Raw genomic sequence first — 14,868 nt, forward strand, 5'->3', positions numbered from 1 at the left:
TTTGGAAAAGGAGGAGCATAATAACTAGTGATGCTGTGGGGTGGGTATGGGTCCAGTGGCGGAATGGGGGCAGAGCAACCAATACGACTCCTACCACTGGAAACCCGGCGACATTCCAGCCAACCGAAAAGAGTCAGAGATTTCTGCCCACAGCCGTCCCTTCACCCAAGCTACCATTAGGCATTACTGCCAATTAGGGACACAATCTAGCCAGGAAAAAGCTCTTCTGGAGGGCAAAGAGCAAGGAGGTGGGGGGCCTGGGGAGGGTTCCAAGGGTCAGATAATCTTGGAGGGCCACATTTTGGCCCATGGGCCTTCCTGCACCCTTGTTGCCGCAGGAGTCCGTTGGAGGACGTTGGCACAGAATTTGGGGGTTTACTTTTAGCACATGGTCCAGCCAGACAAAGCAACAAGACACGTTTTCGGATGGCAAGGTTGGTTTCGAAGCGTGCCCACCAACACAGAGAGCTCTTACCCCAACCCAAGAAAGCCACTCACCAGCCGTATTTTCTCCGAGGGCCTGGGGCTATCGGAGTTGTCGTAGATGATCTTCTGAAGGCCGCAGGAAGCCTTGAAGGGGACGTTGCTGTTGTTGGAGGAGAAGTTGGCTTTGTAGTCAGGCTGCTGCTGGACCATGGGTCGGACGGTGGCCGTGGTGACCACCCTGGCCGGAGGCGGGGCTTCTTCGGGGTTCTTGGCCTCCTTGAAGAACTTCTCATACTTGTCCAGGTAGGGTGGGCGCTCAGGGAGGAGGTAGTAGTGGGTGTTGCTGACCTTCCGGCCGTCCTTGACGATAGGCAGGATGCAGGGCCCCTTGGCGCTCTCCTTCCCTTGCGCTTGGATCACCTTAGGGGTGGCGTACTTGGGGTCCAGGGCAAAGCTCTGGGTGGTGGGCATGGGCTGCTTGCCGGGTGACGTGGACAGGAACGCCCCCAAGGACAACGGGGAGCACAGGTTGGTCCTCGGCTGCGGGGACCCCCCTTGCAGAGCCATGGGGCTGGGAGTTCGGGAACCAGGCTGGGACAACGGTTCTCGTGGCGGGATCTGGGGAGGCCGGTCCTCCTCGCCCGCCGACAGCTCCCCGGACCAGCGCCCGTGTTCGTTCCGGCGGATCGGTCGGGGCAGGATGGGGACGCGAGGCGGGATCTGGGGCTTGTCCTCCCCTGGGCTGGGCGTGGAGGCCACAGAGGAAGCTCCCAAGGGCACGTTGAGGTGCTTCATGCATTCCTGCTGGAGTTCTTGGAAGAGCTCGGTCGTCTGGGCAGGGCTAGGCTGCTTGACCTCCTTGGGGGGCAGGAAGAGGTTGTCCTCCAGCGGGAAAGACGTGGGGTCTTCCTTGGACCCAAAGCCATCCCCGGTCTCCCCCTTCTCCCAGTTTTTGCAGCCGCCCCGGCTCCCCACCAGCCCTTCTGCGCTGTTGATGGAGCACACCTCGAAGTCGTCTTCGTCTTGCGCTACGTCGTCGTACGCGGGGGGCGGAGGGAGGGGCCGGGCATCCCAGTCCACGATGGGCGTCGGGTGGAGGGGCCGGGGCAGTGCTTGCGTGGGGCTCTGAGGGGGTGTCTTGTCCAAGAGGGAGAAGGCTTCCATGGCCAGCTTCGCCAGAGACGGGGCACAGAGCTCCCCGACAGGCGACGGGGTGGTGGGGACGGGTTCGTCCCCGAAGTCAATCAGCGTTACCTCGCTGCCGGGCAGAGCGCCTCCCTTGGTCCGGGGCAGTAGGAGCCTCTCACCCACTTTGGTGCCGGAGATGCGGGCCGATGGCTTGGCCGGGCGCAGACCTCGCCCCGTGCCGGGCTTCTTCAGGCAAAGGTGCTTGAGGCCTAAGGAGAGCGGGTTGTCCTCTTCGCTCACAGGATCGTACGAGGGCTCTGGAAGGGAAAAGGGGGCTGGGTGAGGTCCTGGGGGCAGAGGACGCTCCGATGCTCATGGGCTATCTGAGCTAGGAAGAGGAGTCCCCGTCCTTCTGACATCATAGCGTCTGACGCTAAGAAGGCCACTCAGAACTCACAAGGTTGGTTTATGGGGAACCCTGGTCATCTCAATAACCCTGGCAACCTCTAGTTGAGTCTTTGCCAAGCAGATGCCCTCTAGATGTTTTGGAGTACCATGCCCATCACCCAAAACATCTGGAGGGCACCAGCTTGGCAAAGCTTGCTTGATACCTCCATAATATCCTACACAACTCTCAACACTTTGATGGCTGCCCCATTGCTGCCCCTGCTCATCAACCCCCAACCCTTCCTCTACCCTTTTGTTTCACCAACGTCTGAATATATGATACAAAGCTTTGATATCCCTAAAGGATTTAGGGATAGGTGATCATTTGAGGTCATGATTTTTAGCTTTGGTTTTTTCCAGAGCTAGGGTGGCCATGGGCCCGTGCGCAGACTTGAGAAACTGTTGTAGCCACCACACACTCCCACAACCAAGCACACATGGCAACCTGTTAACCACAACAGAACACTTCTTTCAAGCCAAATTTCAGCCAGGACCCTGTGGGCATCAGGGGTGGTTTCCATGGCCCACCTGGGCCTACAAGTGCCATGATGCCAGCAGCTGGTTTTAAGGGGATGTTCTTGGGCAGTGGTGGGGAATCCCCTTTGGTCCATGAATCAGAGAGTTGGATGGGATTGACCATAACTTGTTACTGCAGTTTGGGATGGCCCATCCCCTGACCCCGTGCAGATCAGCCACTGAAGTCCAAACCACAATATTCCACAAGCAGAGAGAAACAGGGCCTCTCCAGAGGTCATTTTTATCGTGCCCTTGTGGTGATTTGTGCTCAGGATGCAATGATATGCAACACAGCTTGTTTTGGGGCAGATGTACTGCTTTGTTCCTAAATGGTGCATGTCCCATAGTTTCCTGCTGAGATCCTGTAACCTTTGAAACAACTAATGTCCCAGTTCATTAATTTTTGTCCCCCTTTTCTTGCGCTATAGGGGAAGAGTGCTCTTGTAGATGGCAATGATGCGGTAACGTTGGGGAAGCGTCGCAGAACAGCCAATACAGTGGAATTATGTGTGTGGACAGACCCGTATAAACCCACCACCAATGTACTATTGTTGCATCAGAGACATGTCGCGGAAGAGACACCCCTCCAACAAACTAACACCGATCTGGAGAGAGCAGCCTTGTTACAAAGAAAGATCTGTTTGGAGCAAACAGCTGAAAATAACAATCCTGCGCCCTCCCCCCAAAGCCACAACCACCGAACTACTTGCTGTTCTGCTTTGCTGTCTCCACCATCCATGCATTGAACACACACATGCTTCTTAGAGCCATGGAATCGTAAGGTTGGAAAGGGACCCAAAGGCCATCTAGTCCAACCCCCTGAAATGAAACCCCCTTGCTTCCTCCCTGCACACTCCACACAGCCATGCAGCCTCCCACCTGCCCTAGCTTCCTCCCCTCTCCCACCCCACCCCGTTCTTACCTCTGCCAGGTAACAAGGTTAGTACATGATGCAAGGACTCAGCCCAGCTCTGTGTAATTCACAAGCCCTTTTAGAATGAATTGATTTGAGAATGGTGTGTTTACTTTTTACTCTTGTTAGCCGCTCTGACCCTGGCATTGGCTGGGGAAGGTGGGATATAAATAATTTAATTTTTTTTAATTATTATTATTCCCTTGGCACTAGACTTCTGCGGTTGCAGCCTAGAATCACGTCCGCTTTCTTTGCTGCTGCGCCACACCGCACTGCCGACTCATCCCTAGCTAGAAGTAATCCTGTGTCCTCGCTTGTGCACCTCTCTGGAGTCCCCCACATGTCCCCAGTAGTTCTGTGTGTGCAGCCAGGCAGGGGTGGTTGAATGCAGAGCTCACACCGGGACACACACACACATGCACACCCAGGTACCTGTGAAGAGAGGAGCTAAGAGAGCGCGCAGAGAGCAGGCGCAGGGGGCAGGGCGGCCTGAGAAGCGCCCCCACTTACTCTTTAGGAGGATCGAGGGCTGAGGTGGCCGAGGCGGAGGCTCCCCTGCAGGAGAAAGAGAGAGAGAGAGAAACAGAGAGACCCCACAGAAGAGAAAGAGTGAGCATCATGCATGGGGCAGAGGGGTGGTGGGGGGTGCAAGAAGCAGCTAGAGAAGAGGCAAAGGGGCAGTGCAAGCAAGCCGTTCTGGCGTTTCTCAAACGTGGGTCTCCAGCTGCTGTCGGACTACAACTCCCATCATCCCTGACCACCGGCCCTGCTAGCTAGGGATGATGGGAGTTGTAGTCCGACAGCAGCTGCAGACCCACATTTGAGAAACACTGCCTAAATGTTGTGGGGCTCCCATCAGCGCCAGGCAGCGTGGCCATTGGTCAGGGATGATGGCAGCTGCAGACTGACAAGCTCCGGAGAGCCACTAGTTCTCTTCCTCTGGTTTAAAGCCACCAGGTGCGTGGAGAGAGGAGGCGGTTGCTGCAGGTGCCTCATGGGATTCGCCCTGAAGTCTGAGGAAACGTAAAAAAATAACCCAGGTATGCACCGCTGCAAAGGACTGGATGGGAAGGAACGGGATGTGAAAGTTTGGTTATATTGCGGAAATGCCCAGGTTGTGCAAAGCTGTCCCATTAAGGCAGAGAAGTCACTGCAATTGACACCCATTTGGGGGTAGAAAATAAGAGTATCTGGTTAAAGGGTCACAGAATTGAAGCGTTGCGACGTTTAGTCCAACCCCCTGCGGTGCAGGAATCACAGAACTGATTTTTCAAAATTTTCAAGATCAACCAAATTTCCCATGCCTTCCCATTGAACAGAGGAACTGCATCACATTTTGGCACTGTAGCCTACAGATAGTCAGTGGTTCTAAATGTAGGGGGTTAAGACTACCCACTTACATCTTTGCATTTGTTTATTACGTTTAATTATTGTTTATTTCATCCTCCCCTCTAAGGAGCTCAAGGTGGCACACAGGGTTCTTCCCCACTCCGCGTTTTATGCTCACAACAACCCTGAGAGGTAGGTAGCCTGAGAGAAGGCGGTGACTGGCCCCCAACGTCACACCCAGTGAGCTTCATGGGGCTGAGTGGTGATTTGAACCCAGGTCTCCCAGGTCTTAGTTCAACAGTCTAACGCTATGACACACTTGATGATGCAGATCTGCCTTCGCCATAGCTGTCAACCTTTCCCTTTTCTTGCGAGGAATCCTATTTGGAATAAGGGAATTTCCCTTAAAAAAGGGAAATGTTGACAGCTATGGCCTTCGTGAACCTGGGGCCTGGCCACACGCGTCAGCCAGCGCCATGACCAGCTGGAGGACTGATGCGACTCATAGCAAAAAATTATCTGGAAGACCCCCCAGGAAGTGAAGGCTGAGGCAAACGTTCTTTCTGCAGTCAAGTGTCTAAAGATTTTGCAACCCCGCCCCCCAATACTGCTAGAGACTTCCACAACAACCCCCTTCTGAAATTGGCATCTATGAAGCAGAGGAGCCAGAAAAAACAAAAAGAGGAGAAACGTTGGAAGGCCAAGAAACCATTGCAAAGCCAGTAAAAGCTTAGAGGACACCACCACCGTTTTCGATCTCCTGGTAACACGAGACCTCCCTAAACCTTCCAGGATCACCATGTGTCAAAGGAGAAATGATTCGAGCAAGCCAGGCTTCTGCAACATCACACACGCAGACTACAACACCCAGCATGCAGTGCGGGGAGCGATGACACAGGCAAGCATGCTGGGTCTTGTAGTTCTTCTGAGTTACAGTACATTCATCCAAATCCATATCTGCAGCTATGCCAGGCTCAGGCTGAGCGGGGCAGGACCTAGCACTGGCAAGAGGAGTGGTGGGGGGATAGGTGAGGGACTGGGTTTGAGGGGCACAGGGACCTCCTTACTTTTCGCTCTTCCAGGGAGCTGCGTGGGCCTGGCTGCGTTCAAGTCGACTCCTAGGACATCGGGAGGGTCCATAGGGTTGCCCAGGTAGAGCCTGCAGAGAAGGGCAGAAAGGAGAAAAACATATAAACCAGCGGCTCCTGAACTTTTTAAGGGACGTGGGTGGCGCTGTGGTCTAAACCACAGAGCCTAGAGCTTGCCAATCGGAAGGTTGGCGGTTCGAATCCCCACGACGGGTGAGCTCCCATTGCTCTGTCCCTGCTCCTGCCAACCTAGCAGTTCGAAAGCATGTCAAAGTGCAAGTAGATAAATAGGTACCGCTCCGGCGGGAAGGTAAACGCCGTTTCCGTGCACTGCTCTGGTTCGCCATCAGCGGCTTAGTCATGCTGGCCACATGACCCGGAAGCTGTATGCCAGCTCCCTCGGCCAATAAAGCGAGATGAGCGCCGCAACCCCAGAGTCGGTCACGACTGGACCTAATGGTCAGGGGTCCCTTTACCTTCACCTGGCCTTTTTAGAGCCACTGACCTGTTCGTTCCATAAACACATCTCCAGGGGCCCCTACCCTATGGAACACATTATTCGGAATAGCAGTTTACAGGACCCACTAAGGAAGATACCAACACATCAAAATTCCAAACAGTAACAATTAGCTGCACATTCATTCAAAACCCAGCTAAAGCCATTTAGTTGAATTAAATCAGCAAAACTGACAAACCTGAGCCAGGGATACCAGTTTCTTACAGTCTGATGGTCATTTAAACCTCCTAGGTAATCCCACCCCCCCACCCCAGGGGGCAGTACTGCCCCACTTTGGGAGCTGCAGGGCTGATAAAAAATGTAGTCTCACTGCCACGACTTTCCCTTACAATACGATAATCTTTTTTGTCACTGTCCCATACAGAACAACGAAATTGAAAAAATCTAAATCAGACATTCAAAAACCAACCAGCCTGCTATCCCAGCTATCCCAGCCTGGTTAGCCCCCTAAAAACTCTGATACCCCATAATTAAATACAATATACTCCCACAGAGACTACCTTACACTGCATTTAAAACCAAAACCGCATTTGGATAGAAACTGTTTCTCAGGCGGCTAGTCCTGTACCTTTATAACCCTGGACCTTCTTCCAGAAGGCAGAAGCTGAAAGAGATCATTTCCGGGGTGCGCACTATCCTGCGCTATCTCTGCAGCTTTCTTATGGCACCTGGAAGCGTAGATTTGATCCAAGGTGGGAAGAGTGCACCCAATTATTCTCTCCACAGTCTTTACAACCCTGGACAGCATTGTTTTTTCCCTGACTGTGCAGCTCCCAAACCACACACACAGACCATAAGTTAATACACTCTCCACAGTACAATGGTAAAATGCCATCAACAGGTCCTTTGAGAGTTTGTTTTTCCGGAGGATTCTCAGAAAATATAACCCTCTGCTGTGCTCTCGTCATCAGGCCTTTGCTGTTTTCTCCCCAGGTTTGGTCATCTCTCAGCTCCATTCCCGTGGGACGCAGGTGGCGCTGTGGGTTAAAGCCTCAGCGCCTAGGACTTGCCGATTGAAAGGTCGGCGGTTTGAATCCCTGCGGCGGGGTGCGCTCCCGCTGCTCGGTCCCAGCGCCTGCCAACCTAGCAGTTCGAAAGCACCTCCGGGTGCAAGTAGATAAATAGGGACCGCTTACCAGCGGGAAGGTAAACGGCGTTTCCGTGTGCGGCTCTGGCTCGCCAGAGCAGCGATGTCACGCTGGCCACGTGACCCGGAAGTGTCTCCGGACAGCGCTGGCCCCTGGCCTCTTGAGTGAGATGGGCGCACAACCCCAGAGTCTGGCAAGACTGGCCCGTACGGGCAGGGGTACCTTTACCTTTACCTTTACAGCTCCATTCCCAGAAATCGAAACATCGAGACCTGTTCCACGCACTTCCCCTCAATAGTAAGTGGCTGAACCCTTTTGAACCCTTAAGGCATTATCAGCTGCAGGGAATACACAACTGCAAGGTGGTCTGTGCCCCCAAAGCCACCAGGGCTGGCGTCAGGTGCAGGTCAGCAGCCAAAACAATAAGTCAGCTAAATCTTTATTCCAGGAAACAAACCACAGCTCAGGTCTCAGCAACTCTTTCCAGGAGATCCTGATGAAGCAATTGCAAGGATTGAAGGTGACCACCTTCCCAGTGCCCATTAGGACTCCTCTCCAGAAACACCCACTGCTCTGCCTGTTTCATTTCTCCAGGGAGACCAGCAGGGAGGGGAGCTTGTCGCAGCAGGAGGGGGAGACTCCCTGGATTCTTCAGCAGCCTGTCTCCACTCTGTCTCCCTCTTCTCCTGCCTCTGAGTCTGCACTGCCCTCTGCCACCGCCTCTTCCTGCTCACTAAACCCGGTTGACTCTCCTGCTCCTGACACCTCCCAGCCTGCTCCTTCTTTACCCTCTGACCACTCGTCGTCATCCTGCCGCCAATCCCCGGGCTCCGAGCCTTCTTCCCTTGGGGGTTCCCTGGCTGGTGCCTCCTACCGCTCCCCTACATTGAGCCAGCCCAGGATAGAAGGCTTACAGATCTCCGTGTGATGTCCGTAGCTGAAGCCTTCCTAGAGGGAAATTCAAACAATTGGCCCAGGAGGCGAAAAGCAAAGTTTTCTGCCAGGCCAATAAAAGAACAGCTACCTGGGGGTGGCAGTTTGAATCTGCTGCACTTAAACCCAAGTTTGTTCCTGGACACAAACCCTGCTCCGCCCTGCCCCACAGGTCGTCCTGTTAAGCCCAGCCCAAGCTTTGGGTGTTGCCAGGCACCCCAGTTTCGATCCAACCAGCGCCGTGGGGAGCAGGGAAGGCCAGGCAAGGTGTGGCTGGCACAGCAGAGGGCAAGGGCAGTGTTGGTACACCTTGCCAGCTGCAATGGGAACATCTCGGGCTTGGCACAACCTGAACGCGCTGCTGCATCTGCCGCCCACACAAGAGATGACGAAACACAGACGCGAAGCTCAGAGACGGTTCCTTGGAAAGAGAGGGTGCAACCCGTAAACATGGGGCACGGCAGGGTTTTGCAGGTGCGCTTCCTGATCTGACCTACCATCCTTTGCCTCTGAGCTGCAGGAAGGACCTGGAGGCTCATGCACGGGAAAGATGCCAGCCCAAAGTGTGAGGCTTGGCAGCGGGCACAACACAAGCCTGCTGCCTGCCTTGGTTAAGGGCAGACGGTTGGTTAAGAGAGGGCGATGCCAAGCCAAACTCACAACACTCATGGCTTAGAGTCGTAGAATTGTAGAGTGGGCATGCCAGCCGTATCTGTCGTTCCATCCCTCCAAGTCTAGAATGTCATTATTATCTAATGTAATCCAGTCTCTGATCCACCTAAAACATGCAGCGTCATAGTATGTTCTCAGGTCTGTCAGAAAGTTCTTCCTGATGTTTAGTCAAAACCTCCTTTCTTGTAGCTTGAAGCCACTGGTTCGGGTCCTACCCTCCAGAGCAGGAGAAGACAAGCTTGTTCCACCTTCCATGTGATATTTGAAGATGACAGTCGTATCACATCTCAGCCTTCTCCAGGCTAAGCATACCCAACGCTCTTATAAGGCTTGGTTTCCAGACCCTTGGTCATCTTGGTCACCCTCCTCTGCACACCTTCCAGCTTGTCAACATCCTTCTTAAATTGTGGTGGCCAGAACTGGACGCAGGACCCCAGACGTGGTCTGACCAAGGCAGAATAGAGTGGGACTGTTGCTTCCCTTGATCTGGGCACTAGACTTCTGTTGATGCAGCCTAGAATAACATTAGCTTTTTCTTGCTGCTGCGTCACACTGTTGAAAGGCACAAGCCGCATAGCAAAAGCCCACAGGCCCCCCAACATCTGCAAAGCCCCTGGCAACAGTGCTTGTGACCCATCGGAGAGGATCAGGGTTCGAACAAGCATGATTTTCAGACGTCAAACTGGAATCTGAACATTCTGAAACAATGAAAAGTTCTGGATTTCCTGGCGATAAAAGTGCCAAAATCTAAATTCAGGGGCGGGGGGATGTAGAAGCACATTTTTTATGGGGGGTGTGGTTGTTGTTGTTTGCCTTTCTCAACCTGTGGGTCCCCAGATGTTGTTGAACCACAACTCCCATCACCCCTAGATAGGAAGGCCAGAGCTCAGGGATGATGGGAGTTGTAGTCCAACAACATCTGGGGACCCACAGGTTGAGAACCGCTGTTTTAGGGGGAGGGAGTATCATTCAGGCAGCAGAATCTTTAGTATGGACAAACAATTCTTTTTTTAAAAAAATGGACTGACATTTAGGATTCAGGTCTCATGGGATTGCCATTCTGAAGATTTAAAATGCAAGGCGTCCTTACAGCGTGGGCAAAATTTGGAGCGCATCTGCATTGGAAAGACAACAATTCTACAGAGAGGGGGCGTGCGAACCAAATATGAGTTGATGCAGCTGCAAATTTCTGTCCCACAAGGCAAGGTCTGTGCCACTCATCCACAACCAGCGCATGGCTGCCACGGGAGCAGTGCTTGGGCTGTGGCCACGGCTTGGTCCTTGCATGTCACGTGGCTCACAGGATCCAAGCCCCTGAAGGAGTGCACCTGAGCCGAAAGCTCCATTGCCAGCGGTGGCAAACAGTGTCCATTGGGACTGGTAGGGTGGAAGGCTGGGAGCCTGGCAGCAGGTGGCGCCAGAGAGCCAACGACAGGGTTAGCCAAGCCAGTCTAGTTTTGCTCCCCTCCCCACAGAGACTGAGGAGGAGCAAGCAGACAGGGTGGGCTACCTTCTGGACTGGACGCAAGACAGAAGCCACAAAGGTGCAAGGGTGAGGGCAGACTGAGCCTGGTGGGGCAGCCCCCCATCTGCCCTAATCAGGCCCATAACCGGTGGCCCCTCCCTTGCCCTGAAACAGCTCCCCAGGCCATTTCTTGACTGAAAGGGGATTTGAGTGGCATTAGTTCAAGTGAGAGCTGGACCATAAAGAAGGCTGATCGCCGAAGAATGGATGCTTTTGAATTCTGGTGCTGGAGGAGATTCTTGAGAGTCCCATGGACTGCAAGAAGATCCAACCTCTCCATTCTGAAGGAAATCAGCCCTGAGTGCTCACTGGAAGGACAGATCCTGAAGCTGAGGCTCCAGTACTTTGGCCACCTCGTGAGAAGAGTAGACTCCCTGGAGAAGACCCTGATGTTGGGAAAGATGGAGGGCACAAGGAGAAGGGGACAGCAGAGGATGAGATGGTTGGATAGTGTTTTCGAGGTTACCAGCATGAGTTTGACCAAACTGTGGGAGGCAGTGGAGGACAGAGGTGCCTGGCGTGCTCTGGTCCATGGGGTCACGAAGAGTCGGACACGACTAAACGACTAAACAACAACAACAAGTTCAAGGGGCAGGCAGCCTTGGGGCCAGCCACGTCCCCCACAGCCACGAGGCCACGGCCGGTCCTTCCAGGAATCCCCCGAACAGCTGCGGGGAAAGGAAACTGGGGAGAAAGGGAAAAGAGCAAAAGTTCTTACTCGTCAATCTTATCGGGGAAGCCCCAGCACTGTTGTGGGTTGGTGTCTCCATGGCCCGTGTGGATGAAGCTGTTTTTGAGGGGCTGGCTGATGTCATGGGCAGACAGCCCTGCCACCGAGGTCACCGTGTTGCGCGGGAACTGGCCCACCTTCAGCGTCCGTTTGTTCTGACCCCGCCACCAGTAATTCTCAGCCCTGGGGGACAAAAGTGGGACAGGTTAGGAGGAAAGCAGGTCAGGTTTTTACCCCCCCCCCCCCGAGACAGAGCATCCGCAAGCACCTGTACATTATGGGATGGGGAATCATAGAAAGGAGATTCCTATTAAACATCAGGAAGAAGTTTCTGACGGGAAAAGCTGTTTGACAGAGGAACGGGAGGTGGTGGACTCTTCTTCTTAAGTAGAGGTTAGGTAGGCAACCTCTGCTTAAATTCCTGCATTGCAGGCAGTTGGACTAGATAGTTAATAAAATAATAATAAAATTTTTTATTTATATCCTGCCCTCCCCAGCCGAAGCCGGGCTCAGTGCGGCTAACAACAGTAAAAGTAACACAGTTTACATAAAAACACAATCAGTTAATTCAAATACATTCTAAAATCAATTCATTCTAAAATCAGTTCAGAGTCAAATTAATGGCAACCATTGGGCTAGCGTTCTATGAGGATTACCAAAGGAGGGGGTCAGACTGTGCCTTGGCCAAAGGCCTGGTGGCAGAGCTCTGTCTTGCAGGCCCCGCAGAAAGATGTCAAGTTCTGCAGGGTTCTAGTCTCTTGTGACAGAGCGTTCCACCATATTGGGGCCACAGCTGAAAAAGCCCTGGCTCTGATTGAGGCCAGCCTAATCTTCCTGTGGCCTGGGACCTCCAAGATGTTTTTGTTTGAAGACCGTAAAGGTCCTTTGTGGGACATACCAGGAGAGGTGGTCCCATAGGTACAAGGGTCCTAGGCCGTATAGGGCTTTTAATATTAATCATCATCATCATCATCATCATCATCATCATCATTTTATTATTTATACCCTGTCCATCTGGCTGGGTTTCCCCAGCCACTCTGGACGGTTTACAGCACATAAAAAATTGTACATTAGACATTAAAAACTTCCCAATACAGGGTTGCCTTTAGATGTCTTCTAAAAGTCAGATAGTTGTTGATTTCCTTGACATCTGATGGGAGGGTGTTCCACAGGGCGGGTGCCACTACCGAGAAGGCCCTTCCAACTCTATGATCCTATGACCCAATCCCAGCTGCTGCAGATGTCCAATACCCACCGGGCAATATCTGAAGAAGCGGCAAAAACACTGAGCCAAGAATCCTATTTTCGGACGGACCCATCACCCACAACAGATGGATGCTAGCCATCCAGACTACAACCTCCTGTAGCAAACCAAGTCAACGCAAGAACATAAGAGGAGCCTTCTGGATCAGGCCAATGTCCCATTTAGTCCAGCATCCTGGTCTCACAGTGTCCTACCAGATGCCCCAGTGGGAATTCTGCAAGCAGGACCTGAGCAGAAGAGCGTAAGATATTCAGAAGCATTGCTGCCTGCAAATTTGGCAGCAGAGCATAGCCGTTATGGCCAGTAGCCATCAAGAGCCCTCTCCTCCTTCAAGAGTTGGAGGATTCCCTGGTCCTGAATGGGGTAACTGTGTCCCTGAAGGACCAGGTGTGCAGCCTGGGAGTCATTTTGGACTCACAGCTGTCCATGGAGGCGCAGGTCAAATCTGTGTCCAGGGCAGCTGTTTACCAGCTCCATCTGGTACGCAGGATGAGACCCTCCCTGCCCGCTGTCTGTCTCGCCAGAGTGGTGCATGCTCTGGTTATCTCCCGCTTGGACTACTGCAATGCGCTCTACGTGGGGCTACCTTTGAAGGTGACCCAGAAACTACAACTAATCCAGAATGCGGCAGCTAGACTGGATTAGTTGACTGGGAGCGGACGCCAAGACCACATTGTTGGTTTCTGCTTCCTTCACTGAGCAGCGAAGTGCTTGTCACAAGACAATGTTTACATTCCACAGTCAAGTGCTGTTGGGTTTTCTCACGGGAAAGGAGACTGGATGTGACGTACACTGGTTTCCTGTTTTTCACTGTTCTTTGCAGTTCAGTGTTGTTCTCTCCGTGCTTTAGAGGAGAGAGGATGCCTTTCTCTGCTCCGGCAGAGGGAAGATGTTTTTCTGTAAATTACCAGCTTTGAAGTGTAAATAAAGTAATATAGAGCATGTTGGCACGTACTTTTCATCATTCCGCTGTGCACTGGACACTGCTTTTCTCCAACATTTGGTTCCGGGCCCAGAAAAACGCAGTGTTTTGAGAATGGACTCCAGAAGTCGGGCTCCTGGCAAAGGAACAAAGGAGCAAAGAATTGGAGTGCCGGCAAAGGATCGGAATGCAGAGGGCCGGATCGGACGATATCTCTGCGCGTCAAGATGATTTGATGAGGTATGTGCTACAGCTCCGGGCAGCCTGCCAGCTTCTAATTAATGGCTTTATGGCTGGACTTTGAACTTTTATAGCCGGTTTTGCCGTGGCACAGGCAAAAGGCTAGAAGGATAAATTTTTTCCTATGCTGGGGGAAATCGAAAGTAAAGCAGCTGCAGCAGTGTCGCAGCATGAATTTAAGACAGCAGAGAGAACTTTCACTTTTGAACTTGCCTTTGGAATGAGGTTTTGCAGCAGCTGCAGATAAGCAGAGTGGCACAGGCTCACAGGCAGAGGCTGGAAATCGAAAGTACTTTTGAACTTGCTTTTGGAATGAAGCAGCTGCAGTTGTACACAGACGCAGCTTGTATAAAGCAGCTTGATTTAAAGCAGCAGAGATGACGCAGAAGGCTAATGCCAGAGTCATGATGGCTAGCTGCAGAAGGCTGGCTGATGCAAGTGGGGAATCTGATGCCAATCAGCCACATGCTCAGCTCAGAGTAGCCTGTGATACTGCCATGATTCAGAATGAAGCGGATCGCCGGGGTGCTAGCTGCATCAACAAGGGGGAGACTTCACAGACGTCATCCCATAGTGCAGTGGAACCACCAGATGGCGCCAAAGCTTTGAAGGCAGTGAAATGCTACACGTGTGGACGTCTAGGCCATATGAAGAGGGAATGCAGATATCCCAGGGCCAAGACAGAGCAGCGCAGCGAAAGCTCATCGCGTGGAAAAGGCCGAGGCAAAGGCAAAGGTCCGGTGTCCAGGACAACGCAGCACAAGGCAATGGTCTCACGCTTCACTCCAAAGGTTGCAGAGGTCCAGAAGACGTCTAGATCTTTCTTCGTTGTTGATTCGGCTGCAACGCACCACATGTGCAACGATAAGCGACTGTTCGTGTCTTTTACACCGCAGGAAGGTGCGATTCACCAGGCGGATGACCACACAATTCCCAGTAAAGGCTACGGAACTGTTGTTCTTCACAGTTTGGACTTATCGATACAGGATGTGCTTTATGTGCCAGATGCCAAGCATAATCTGCTCAGCGTTGGACAGCTGAATGAGCGGAAAATTGACGTTTCCTTTAAGAACAAAAGGTGCATCATCACAAAGAAAAATGATTATGTATTGCATGCTGAATATGTTGAT

At 52.5% G+C, this 14,868-nt stretch overlaps 1 protein-coding gene across 10 annotated transcripts in view; it reads right to left on the bottom strand.

Moving 5' to 3' along the window:
* The window catches only part of TNK2 (tyrosine kinase non receptor 2), a 115,546-nt gene that overhangs the window by 6,859 nt on the left and 93,819 nt on the right, over window positions 1-14,868 (bottom strand). For 6 of the 10 annotated variants that reach the window (XM_083739259.1, XM_083739258.1, XM_083739260.1 and 3 more), the window contains 4 exons: window positions 11,301-11,495; window positions 5,827-5,918; window positions 3,941-3,985; window positions 499-1,871 (listed from right to left, as the gene is read on the bottom strand). In XM_083739259.1, coding sequence (XP_083595385.1) covers window positions 499-1,871; window positions 3,941-3,985; window positions 5,827-5,918; window positions 11,301-11,495 — 1,705 coding nt within the window. The remainder of the gene's footprint in view (window positions 1-498; window positions 1,872-3,940; window positions 3,986-5,826; window positions 5,919-11,300; window positions 11,496-14,868) is intronic. The other 4 variants (XR_014564301.1, XM_083739263.1, XM_083739262.1 and 1 more) reach the window with 1 other exon arrangement.

The sequence above is a fragment of the Podarcis gaigeae genome (genome assembly GCF_964106915.1).
Source record: "Podarcis gaigeae genome assembly, chromosome: 5".
Lineage (NCBI taxonomy): Eukaryota > Metazoa > Chordata > Lepidosauria > Squamata > Lacertidae > Podarcis > Podarcis gaigeae.